The sequence below is a fragment of the Halyomorpha halys genome, unplaced genomic scaffold (genome assembly GCF_000696795.3).
Source record: "Halyomorpha halys isolate HHAL.00 unplaced genomic scaffold, Hhal_1.1 Scaffold478.1, whole genome shotgun sequence".
NCBI classification, from domain to species: Eukaryota; Metazoa; Arthropoda; class Insecta; order Hemiptera; family Pentatomidae; genus Halyomorpha; species Halyomorpha halys.
In genome coordinates this window covers 833,285-845,984 of record NW_027114329.1, presented here as the reverse complement: position 1 = coordinate 845,984, position 12,700 = coordinate 833,285, and the positions used below count along the sequence as shown (strand labels likewise).

Here is a 12,700-nt window from a genome sequence, read left to right as displayed (position 1 = left end):
TGATGTCGGTTTATCTAGAACCACTATGTACTGGGACCGATCGGAAAGGAAGGATTGAAACCATCGCAAAGCACTGTTGGATATATTTCGTAGTTTGGTAAAAAGGATGTTGTGGTCAACCATGTCAAATGCTTTGGATTAATCTAGGAGAATGAGGATTGTTAGATTTTGGTGTTCAATGGCAGTTTTTAGTAATGTACATTCTTTAATTTTAATTAGAGCAAGGTATTTTCTAATTTAGTGTCAATTTGTAAGCTTGGAGAAATTCATACGGTTTTAAAACATTCATTTTCTCAGGGTCGTGGTATTGTCTTTCCATCTTTTTTAAAAATAAATTAAGTCGGGACTTCAGTTGACCAAACAGCTGATATTGAAGTCTGGTATATTGGCTATATTATTATTCCTACACTCTTCCTAGATTTCCCTTCCAAATAATTTCCGCTAAATTGACAGGTGTTAGCAACCATGGAGCGGTATTTTAACGACTTCATTTGTCTTTTTTGGCCGAATGATGTGCTGTATGGTAAAAGTGTTCTTGTTTTTGTGAGATGGCATTCTGAACACGATTATGTATATTAAATTTCATCAAGCCACATGTCTTGCGCCAGCGTTGTATCGCTCTAAAGAGATCCTTCCTGAATTAATCTTTTCTATTATAAAGGATCATTTTAACATCTTCTAGTCCTGTACAAATTTTCAAGAAAAAATATGCTAAACTGACCCTACCACTCACCAGATAGGGAAGATGGTTGGAGGTGGCTAAGTACTAATGCAAGAACCAAGCAGAATGAAGGACATTGTTTCAGAGCTAGATGGTGAGCCAGCTGCTACTGCTAAAAAACCTCAACTATCCTTGGGATTCTCAATTTCAAAAAATTATCTGGCTTCTAATTCCAGCAATCAAGCTTTCATCACACTGGTTACCTTGCAGTTTGCTTTACAAATCATGCTTCTATAAAAAAATAGAATTTATTTATGAAGCACTTGGCAAAATGGAAGTCATGCCAGGAGCTTGGAAACAGAATCCATACAGAACTGTAAGATGTAGAAGAAACAAATCCTCCAGAGAAATTTACCTTATTGAGATATTTAGTGGGAAGGTGATGACACTCATAATGTCAATTGAGTAGAACCTATTTGACAATTGTTACTAAGGTTGGATGTTTCAATGTTATACCTGAAAATTTAAGCACGAGTTTCCAACTGTTTCTATGATTATAAGCAGAGTGATATTTGAAATGTAAATATAAATATATTAAATAATTTTACTAAACTGATATGTTTGTTTTAACATCAGTTAATATATATATATATATATTTGATATTTTTAATTATTATTTATTATTAATTTAACTATTCCACATCAAGAAAATAGGGTATAAAATTCTTATAGTAACAAAAGTAGTACTTTTTTTAAAACCTTTGTTTAAAAAAATAAACAAACAAAATTGGTCTAAAGCAGTTTGAAAACATTTTGGAACTTTGTCCACCTAGAGGATTTTTCTCAAAATTGCAGATAAGTCTTGTTCTCAATGCCTCAGAAACTTCTACCATTATCAGCAATTACATTAATTTGCTAAATCATTAGTACTAAATATACTTTTGGATTCTTCAGTATCGATAGCATAAAATTCCCATTCTTTCTAGACCATTGATAACTGATTTCTTCATGCCTTACCTTACATCATTTCAAACCCAAGCTCAAATTTTTGTCTTTACGATTTGAGCACTAAAGTATTCTGTAACCAATCAAGACACTATCCTTTCATTTTAAAGTCAATTATAATATTTCCAATAATGTTTAAGAACTCTTGTTCCCAAAACTATCTGGACCACCTTTACTTGATAAAAGGATTATCCGTCTCCAGTTGGGCCAATCACCTTAAAATAGCATGGTCTGGTACTTGACAATACAAGGGAACACTTAAGATGGAATCTTAAACCCTTCCTACTACAGGATAAATGTACATTTTACTAGGGCACTGTTGGTTTTCTATAATGTTTTACTTATTTCTTAGTCTATAGATCAATTTCAAGACTCATTTTGATTATGCCAGTTCTAAGATAAAAATGTTTATCCTTTAACTATTAACACAAAGTATCTACTCAAATTCTATAAATAATAGGAAATGTAAAAAAAATCGATTTTGTCCAACAATTTATTGTAAAAATAAGAAAACTATAGAGAAAATCTAAATAAGAAAATAAAAATAAAAATGTAAAAAACAAACAAAATATACAAAGGTAATGTTATCATATTAATTTGTTATAGAAAAAAAAGTTTTCCTTAATAATTATAGAAGTTTGTCAGGGGGTGCGGTCAGCAAAGAACAACATAAATAAACAAAACCATATTTATTTATTTATGTTGTTCTTTGCTGACTGCACCCCCCCGACAATCTTCTCCAATCATTAATCTACGGTCAACTATCTACACCTCATCGTTTTCCTTAATAAATTAAAACGGAAAATATAAACATGAATATATAAACATCACTCATTTTAATTATTATAAAGCAACATTTGAACAACAATAATGGGAAAAATAAAATAAAACCAATCAATAATATAGATGTCACCACATTTTGGTATTATTCAAATAAAAATACTAATCTAAAAACATATTTTGTTTATTTAAAATTTGTTACCTATATAATTAAATTTTTATTTGTTTTATCTTATTTTGAATAAAAACTATTCATCAAATAATTTTTTTTAATTTATAAAATTTTTTAAAATAAATTGTATATATGTTATGAGCAGATAACAGATAAACCAAATAAAATCTTACATTATACTTATATAAGGCATAATTACAGATTGCAGAGCAATATGTTATTATAAGTACTACAATGTACTGTTTAATATAATAAAAAAAAGATTACAATTAAATATATAATGATAATTGATACACGTTAAAATAAATACAAAGCTCAATAAAACATACTATGCATCTTCAATTTATATAATATTTAATTAAAGAAACAATGGACGGAGTTTTATCACATGTAACTATAGCAAATATAATTTTTAAAAAAATGTAATAAAAAAAAAGCAAAGGTATGATGGTTTCTCAAATACCTTAAATTGAGATGAGATTCTTGAAGAATATCAATTAATAAATAAAAAAAAATTCTTTCAGCTAATGCCAAGTTAACTACTATAAATTATCAAAGTTTAGTTAAAAAACTATAATAACAATAACTGATAAATTAACATATTTTTAAACACTAAACTTTACCTCAGTGCTATAATTTAATAAAATAAAAACAAATTTCAAATTTTTTGATTGAACTAAAGAAAACTTAATATTAAAAAAATAACGGACGGAATGTCATCACATTAATACGTAACAGATATACACTTTAATAAAAAGACCAAAGAAAATAGTTTCTTTAGTAGCTCAAATTGAGGATAATACTTATAAACATGAATTGATTTATTGGTAAAGCTAAAGTAAATTATTTCACCTAATACAAAATACTATAAGTCAAAAACAGGTTTTTGTTACAAATTAAAATAAAATTAAATGACAAATGTGCAAACATTATTATTATGTTATAATGTAGTAATTTAAAAATATCTTAAAGAAAACAAGTTTTGAATTTTCAGAATCAGTTGATTGTATTAAAATCAAATAAATTAAAAAAAAGAAATGGACGGAATGCTATCACATTTTTTGTAATCATGTATATATCTAAATGAATTCCAAACAATGAAAATGTACACGGATGTACATGTCACACATCAAGAATGATTGTAACAAAATATTATTTCTTAAAATTACATAATTTACTTGCATCAAAATCAATGAAATAAAACTATGATAATACAAATATTAGTAAAACCAAAATATAACTATGATGATTGTTTTAAATGTCTTTTAAAAAATCCAACAGGTAATATATTAATTTGTACAATATAAAAATATACAAAGATATTTATCATATCTTTTTTAAAAGTATTAGTTAATATGTTTCTAACATATATGATTATTCAGAATCATAACTAAGATGGTAGATCTTGATTTTCATGAGGTACTTATCTGATTTCCAATTTCAACCTCATTTAATCCTAATCCCAGGTTACTATATCTTCAGACAAAAGGGTAAACCAGTTACTAACAGAAGTAACTTGAATGAAGAAGCATGAAAAATCTCAATATAAACTGATTATTGATGTATCCTTTTATACCAGTAAAATTTGGCTGCATTTAAGTCCTCTGAGATTATAATTTAACTGTTAAAGTTTTCTTAACAGCTGGAGAAGTAAAGCTGGAAGAACAGCAAGAATAAATGAAGCCCTACTGTATGCACTGGATGACTACAAAAACAAAAGAGAACAAAAATTAAAATAAAAAAAAGAGAATGATTTACAGAACAAATTCACCATATTGTACCCCAAGAAAAGTAACACTTCCGAAAAATATTATTGTAGAAACTTTTGACAGAAAACATAAATCAGTAAATATTATGACTGACTATATCCACATACAACTACTTGGAGATGCCATTTCAACAACAGTATGAACTCCACATATCCTTCCAAGTTAGAACAGAGACATCCCTGGTTAATCCAGAGTGTATAAAAGAAAAAAACTCAAACATTAACTTAACTTATACAATAGGTAAAAAAAAAAATCAATAAAAAAGTTAAAGTATAGGTAAGATAAGTATTGATATAATATTTTTATATATTAATAATATATTTTTAAAACACAAAACATTACCTTGGCCCAATAATTTCATAAAAGAAAAATATATTTCAAAGTTTGTTGAATAAACTAAAGAAAACAATATTAAAAAAATAATGGGTGAAATGTCCTCACATTAATCCATAACAGATGATACACTTTAATAAAAAGACTAAAGAAAATGATCTCTTTAGAAGCTTAAATTGAGAACAATACTTAAAAAACATGGATTAATTAAATGGTAAAGGTAACACATAATGCAGAAATAACTACTATAAGTCGAAAAGAAGAAGAAGAACATTAAATAACAAATGAGCAAACATTATTAATATGGAATAATTTAAAATTATAGAGAAGATGGTCAGGATTACGATCAAAAGGAAAACAAAAATAGTTAACCACCATTTATTTTCTGACATTTCGCCCCATTTTGTAAAGCTTCATGAAGTTGATAGGTTTAGTGACTTTTAATAATTCAATAATAAAAAAATTAAAATCTGGACCATTACAACCCATAAAGAGTCAGAGATTCAGTACTTTGTAAGGAAGTACTGTTACTAGACCAAAAGTTGTGCAAGGAGATGATTTGATCAGAATCATACTCAATCACCAGATTTTTACCCAATTAAGGGTACCCAATTTATAAGGCCGGGTGGACCCCAGGAGGGCTCCAGAACCCACAAGGTTGGCTCACGGCTACAGTGTAACAGAAAACAATTTTTTGTACAGCCAGATTTGAACCTGGGTCCTTGGAGCTCGTAGCATCACACCTTACCACGCTCCCCTTATTCAATAATAATTTAATAAATTAAAAATATCTTAAGGAAAACAAGTTTTGAATTGTCAGAATCTTTTTAGAATATTCCCCTTTTTCATCGTCTCCATGACTAAATGGAGTTGTGAGAGCAAGAGGAGTTACTAAATACTGTTAGTAAACAACTATTACATTTGATTTAAATTCTCATGTAAAATTAATATTTAATTTTCTTACTTCATTATTTGTTTTTATATTACACTGTATTTCACATTTTTTATTAGGTATATATTCTCTGCTTGCAATAATCCTAAACTAAAAAATTCAAATCAGCCTTTTCATGAAAATTCCAAGCGATGTGGTACCTTGGACCACTAGTTTATAAATGATATTACTTTTTAAAAATTGATGTATAGTTTTTGTTTCTTTTATTTCATTAAGTAAGTAATGTAATATTAAGTAAGTAATGTCTTTTTTGTTCGGTTTTTCACTCTAATGTAGAAATCCCAGGTTGGGTATACCGTTTGTTATTAGCTTATATAAATGATTTTTACTTCACTATCTAGGTATACTGTTTTGTTATTAGCTTATATATTAATCTAATAGTTTGTAGATTATTATTATTATATAATTATTACAATGATTGTTAATTTATGTATTTTACAGACTAACTCTATTTGTATGGGAGTTCTCCCATAAACATTCAAATAAATAAATTATTATTATTATAATTTTTTTAAAATTTACTACAGACAATAATTTGACAAATGGGAATACACTGTGAAAAAATAAGGTGAATAATTGTTAAATATATAAATTGATAACTACTTAATACCTTTATAAAACAAATCGTATGATGATGGTTAAATGAAAGATTATATACAATCTTGGATGTTCCTGGAATTAGTCACGGACTAAAAAAAAGCATTGAGAATTCACTACCTATGTAATATAAAATTTAGAATGTTTATAATAATCCAATAATCATATAATGTAGAATAAATCCAAAATGTTTATAATATAAACTCCTCCCCAAAAAACTAAATGTAGTAGATGTAAATAGAATTTCTAATATTTTATTTATTTGTAGCTTTGAATGTCTTTCTTAGAAATTTTGTATTTTTTATCATCTTGAATCTCTCCTATGAAATTTTTGGAACTAGTTCTCTAATGTAACCACATGTTGGGTAGAGTTGAATTCACGTATACACAACGAAAAAACAGTCGACCAATGACAGTTATATCTGACATGGGACGAGGGAGTTAAGGCATCTACCTTAACAAGCTCATTAACTGCTGCAGCACTGGTCAAATCCAGCCTGGGGGGTAGAGGAGGAATCATCTTTTATTAAGTGGTGATCCTGCGGAATGGGAAATTGATTCACCTACTATGGTTGGAATAGGAGACACAATGGCGTTGCACATTGGGGCATATAATACAATAGATCATAGGTATAATAGAAAAGCCGCATCCTTCCCCCATGTTAGAATATGTATTTGACAGTGTGCCAGTGGAGGATTAAGGACCACAAGACAAGAAAAGGTTTCCCTCTGGAAATATATCCCATTAACACTTTGTTTAGAAGATATTCACATCTTAAGATTTTTATTCTTATGAATTATTTGGGTTATAATAAATTAATGGATAAGTGTTCTAACTAGTTTATTAATTGAATATGAATATTAATATTTACACTAAATGTTGTTCAAAGTGATTCAAGACGAACAAGGCATTTAGAAAGAAATTTTTCTTCCACAGTAGCAGTGGCTGAAGAGAAACGTAGATGTGATATAGTTTCACAAGTTTCCATTAACTTCCTTTGTTTAATTCTTTACAAAGACCTTAATGTTCTTTGCCTTGATTCCTTGGTCGTTGACCAAGTCTGCATACATTTTTTGTTTGATATCACCACAAACAAAACATTTCTGAAATGCCAGATCCGGAGCATGACAATAACACATATCCAGTGCCATTCTGCCATAGCTACTGTGGGAGAAAGGTGCCTAGCCTGTCTTAATGTTCAAGCCAATCACTTAGATCAGTTAACACTTTGTTTAGATGTTCATGTCTAAGATTTTCCTTGTTATTAATTATTCAGATTATAATAAATACATTGATACGTGTTTTAACTACTTTGATAATGAAATCTAAATATTAAAATTAATATTAAATGTTGATCAGAATGCAAGCTGTTCGGCTATAGCTACTGTGAAAGAAAGATTCCAAGCCTATCTTAGTTCTTAAAGTAGTTACTTTGAACAACATTAAATATGAATTTTAATACTTACATTTCATTAATAAAGTAGTTGGATCACATATTAATTTATTTATTATAGCCTAATTAATTTATAATAACGCAAATCTTTAAATTTTAATATCTCTTAAACAACAGCTTTTCTTGTTTTGAAGTCCTTAAATCATATTATTAAAGTTCTTAATTCATGTTATCAGTTTGGACATTTAACCCTGAAACATTGTGTATATTAATTTGAGAAAAAGTCAAAATATGAAATGTTCCTTTCTGGAACAAAAAGTTACTAACTAACAAATGTCGAAATGTGCAAAATCCGTTTTGATCTGGAGCTCCTCATGCAATTCCTTTAAAATGGATGAACTCATTCAAGATAGAAGTTTCATGATTTGCCATTAAATGGTTAACTATCAACACAAATATGGAATACATTTATCCTATAATTTTTAATAAAATACTTGTAATTCAATCTCTTGAGATTGACCGATTGAAACTACATGCAATAAACTTTAAATGACTATGAGTGTAGGGTCGGAATTGAGGTGGAAATAAATAATAGAAATTTAACAAAAAAACAAAAACTTACAATAATAAAATAATTACACTTATCCCCTCCACAACATTCGGCACATTTCCAATCTTCATACCACACATGAGTGCAGGATGCTGTATATTTTTTCATAGTTCTGTCACACTGGCTCTTGGTCGCACAGCGCTTGCTAATATAAAACTGCTTCTGAGCACCCGCCTGCCAGTAGGGTGTTGCTAAAAGCCGGTAGTAATAGTTAATCACTAAAGGTAAATAGTACAAAGGCCCTAGTATATACTATGATTAATGAAGGAACACATACTTCCCCATTTAATTTCAGTAAGGCACATATCATGATCTGGTTCGCATGTTTTTATAGTTTTCAAGCACTTTCCATCGTTACTATCCTGTTCATGACACACATAACACTCCAAAGTATGAACTAAAACATAATGTTTTGTAAATAAACATAAACAAAAAATACATCACTTCAAATAAAATACGTACCACTCTTGAAAATGTAGCAAACAAAAGCAATCGATAATAAATGCCTAAATGTTGTCATCTTAACAATGCTAACAGGGGAGCTAATGAGAAACAAATTAAAAACAGATAGAAATTTCAAAAACTGACACACCCCTAGTAATCAACATGGCCGCTAAAGACTAACTGAAGTTGGTTGGTCGTCTATTGGCTTGTAAAATAAGTTCGTAGCGTTTTTCAATATTTCAATTTAATTCTCTCTGTGTTTATAAAAATCATGATAACTTGGTCAATAATGTTTACATCTTCTAAAAAAGGATTAGTTAAGGTGCTTTCATACATCAGTTTCAACCGAGATTCCTCATCTTTAAGTGGTATTTTGCTTGCTGAAATGGAAGAGAAAAAAATTCATTTTCGTCATTTAATGATTTTTTATTTCCAAAAAGGAATCCGCTTTACAGACAGTTAACAAAATTTGCAGTGTGTCTGGCGATGATGCCTTAGGAGAAAGCACCGTCCGTAAGCGGCTTGCTCGGTTTAGAACCGGAACTTTTGACTTGGAAGACGTAAAGCGCTCGGGTCGTCCTTCAATTGTTGACGTTGACCAAATTCAAGCATTAGTCATAGACAACCTTTACTCTACGACACGGGATACCGCAGAAACGCTTAACATATTTCATGCAAGAGTCTCAAATCATTTGGGGGTTAACGACTCCAAAAGCAGGATTACATCCAAAAAAGGTTATGCTGTGTATTTGGTGGGATTGCAAAGATGTCCTTTATTTTGGGCTCCTTCCGCCCAACCAGACCATTAAATCTACAGTATACTGTGCCTAGTTGAAACAATTAAAGGCAGCGGTTGAGCAAAAGCGTCCGGCATTGGCTAATCGTAAAGATAACGGACATTTCCCGAGCGCTATCACTGGCGGTTATGAAAAACTGTACTTTTCATTTCTAAAACGTTTGATTCTCACGAATTCAAGCATAAATTTTCAGTTCATATTTTTTTTTCTACAAGCATACTATGATTCCCTACCTTTGGTAGAGTAGAAGAAAAACAAAACAATTATGTCAATATCAAAACCTCTGGAGGAGATTAATTTGATTTTAGCTTCACTTTTAATAAGTGGAAAATAAAGTTTAAAAAAAATATCAATTTTTAAATAATTTTATTATGAACTTTTTTAAAAATTAATAATGAAGGACCTCTTTGTATCAAGGGTGTATTCATTATGAGCTCTACACATTTGGCAAACTTAGGCAAATTCGCACACGCGCAAGCGCGTAGATGGGTTATTTCGATTGATATCAGCAGCATGGTTCCATAATGCTACTCCAAGGGGTGAGAATTAACCCTTGCCCGTTGAAGACAACTTTACGTTGAAATTAATAGGTATTTTGCACATTAATGAAATTATCTGTAAAACCTTTCATTTAATCGTAAATGCAAAGTGAATAGAAGTTGTAGTAAATATCATATCCATTAATTTTTGTATATTTACAATGAAGATCCAATAAGCTGTTCTCGAGAAATTCGTGCTTCTTTCTATGTTCTGTTCAGACTAAAAGTAAGCCGTGAATATAAAATTGAATAAACTTGGTGAATTTTTCAATAAATGTTTTATAGGAATAGTTAATAAAAAATTAATTTCTTTTAAGGAAAAACATTGAAATATAAAATTTGATACAAATTAATAATTATTTCTGATATAATAGAGAAAGTTGTTAATTAAAAAAAAAAGTAAAAACAGTAAAGATTATACTTAATGTTTACAACAAAAAAGTTACTGAAATTTAATAGTAATTAAAAAAACTAGCAACAAAATGTGAGCAAGTTTTACGTAACCCTCACCCGTCAAATATGGTATACTTTTTTTTTTCCATCGGTGATGCCACGACCACGAAAGGAATAGACCCCGCAAGGAATAGACCCCGCCTTCTGGCGTCACTCACCCTCGAAGCGTAACCCCTCCATTGTACTCTTACTTCCAAGACCGATATAAGTTGGCTATGTATGCTAAGCTCAGTTTTGAGGCAAAAATTAAAGGGCACTTGTGTTGTATCCATAGATTTACGTTTTTGTTCAGTTAGCATTGTTTTAGAACTGCCAACAGATAATTATTTGTGCTCTCGGTGTTTTAATTAATCAAAGAATTTTCTCAACCTTCAGATTCAATAATTAGTTTCATTTAAATATTGTAAATTTTAAATTTTCTATCGATTCGGCGAATATTCTTTACTTTAAATCTTGTTGATTATCTTTAACAGTTAATTTTTTATTTAACACACCCCAAATATAAGTCTATGAAGACATTATTATTTTAGCCATGTTTGGGTAATTAAACTAACAATTATTTAATAAAAAATCTAGAATGAAAGTCGGATTTATAGGTTATGTCCTACTATTTCTATGAGTTTTTGTCATCTACTATCTAACATGGTGTTATTCGTCTTTCCTTTCATTTTATCTATCTTTAGTTTGTTCCTTTTTATAATGTAAATAGATTATAACGAATGTTATAGCCGGCAAAAGTCTATAGAACAAGACAAACGTGTGGATACTGACTGTTGTTGCTTCCTTTCTTTAGTAAGCATTCGAACAAGTCTTTAATTTCCGGGTAATAGCAAACGTGTATATTCAGCATTAGGATCGAGGAGGGGAGAAATAGATAACCGAAAGGGTTACTACTTTCATTGTTACCACTACACTGGAAGGAACCAATCTCCAGACATTATGAAGGAAAACTTCACGCTTGCAGAGGATATCAGCCTCTTCAACAAGCGCTTTACAAGCCTTAAGTGTAACCTCTTCTAAGAACTTGTGAGTTATAGGAAAGGTAGGCGAAGTAAGTATTTGAACTAGGAACTCCAAACAATATTTTTTGACCTATTAGATATCCTGTTCGAGCCCCGATGAGATTTAAGGTGAATCTGTTGTTATGCTCGGCAGATGAGATCTTATTTAATCCCGAGTAAAATTTAAGTAGAGGAACGTTCAAATAGTTAATTTATTCGGACTTATCTAGGAGATTCTGTGATTTAGTTATATTGATAATATATACAGTGGGTAGTTCTTTATAGAGTAAAACAATTATATATGCATTTGTATATGATAATAATTACTTATTTGGTCTTGATTGAAATGTTACAACTTCTTGAGCTTCGACGTCTTCCAGGTGATGTTGGCGTGCCAAACGGATTCCTATGGCTAACAGTGGAGCGTGCCCGCAACTGTATGCTATTTCATTATTTTTCAAAGTCAATTTCTCCATAAGATTTAATAATTTATAAAGATTCAAGGCTATCCTCCTTCAGGAACTCTGAGTTCAATATAGTCCGGGAGGACCAGGTGTCCAGCAAAGAAGACATGTCCTCTTTTTTTTACGCATTTGGAAAGTATGAAAAATATTTGGCATTAACCATAAAATGAATTTAAAAAATAAAATTTGAACAACAGTCCTTAATTTGTATCTGGCTGTCGTAAGAATTTACTCCTTTGTTACTGATAATTCTAACAGTTCTTAAAGATCTCCTCGACTCCATAATCCCTTTATTCTTTCAAAACATCCTTTTTTTGAGAAAAAATGTTTAACTCTTCTTTGTTCTAACCGTGACAGAATCTCTGAAATCCTATTATCTTTTAACTGTTATCACACTCGCCTTTGGTTTACTATTAAACGAGAAACTAATCATCCTCTCTCTTTCCTTTCCACTTTATCATAAGAAATTCTGATGGCTTCTTATCCAGTGATTGGTATCTCAAACCTACCGCTACAGGTCCCTCTAATTTTGTCTCTGCAGTAAAAAAAAAAAGAAAAAAAAAAAGAATATGCCTATGTAGGTGGCATGAAACCTCGTTCATTGGTATTATAAAATATAGTCAATACTATGTTCAATAATTGGGTTAATCGATAGTAAAACTCCATTAAAATGTTTTCGAAAAAAATGAGGTTAAATCATGAAATGTGTGATTTAACTGAATGATTGCA

General features: G+C 29.9%; 1 protein-coding gene across 1 annotated transcript; it reads right to left on the bottom strand.

The window, feature by feature from the left end:
- Positions 1-2,614: 2,614 nt before the first annotated feature.
- Positions 2,615-9,034, bottom strand: cold (coiled). Its single transcript, XM_014424718.2, has 4 exons — positions 8,736-9,034; positions 8,551-8,670; positions 8,286-8,464; positions 2,615-4,323 (listed from the first exon to the last, which is right to left on the bottom strand). The coding sequence occupies exons 1-4, from the start codon at positions 8,791-8,793 to the stop codon at positions 4,243-4,245; spliced, it is 438 nt and encodes a 145-aa protein (XP_014280204.1). The 5' UTR covers positions 8,794-9,034; the 3' UTR covers positions 2,615-4,242.
- Positions 9,035-12,700: the final 3,666 nt, after the last annotated feature.

Bases quoted from the DNA above. Each gene is read 5' to 3' on its own strand.
- cold (XM_014424718.2), bottom strand. From the start codon at position 8,793: ATGACAACATTTAGGCATTTATTATCGATTGCTTTTGTTTGCTACATT. The intron at 8,465-8,550 runs GTATGTGTTCCT...ACCGGCTTTTAG, and splicing joins TACTGAAATTAAATGGGGAA to CAACACCCTACTGGCAGGCG. The intron at 4,324-8,285 runs GTAAGTTTTTGT...TTGTTTTTGTAG, and splicing joins AGTGTAATTATTTTATTATT to TCATCCAGTGCATACAGTAG.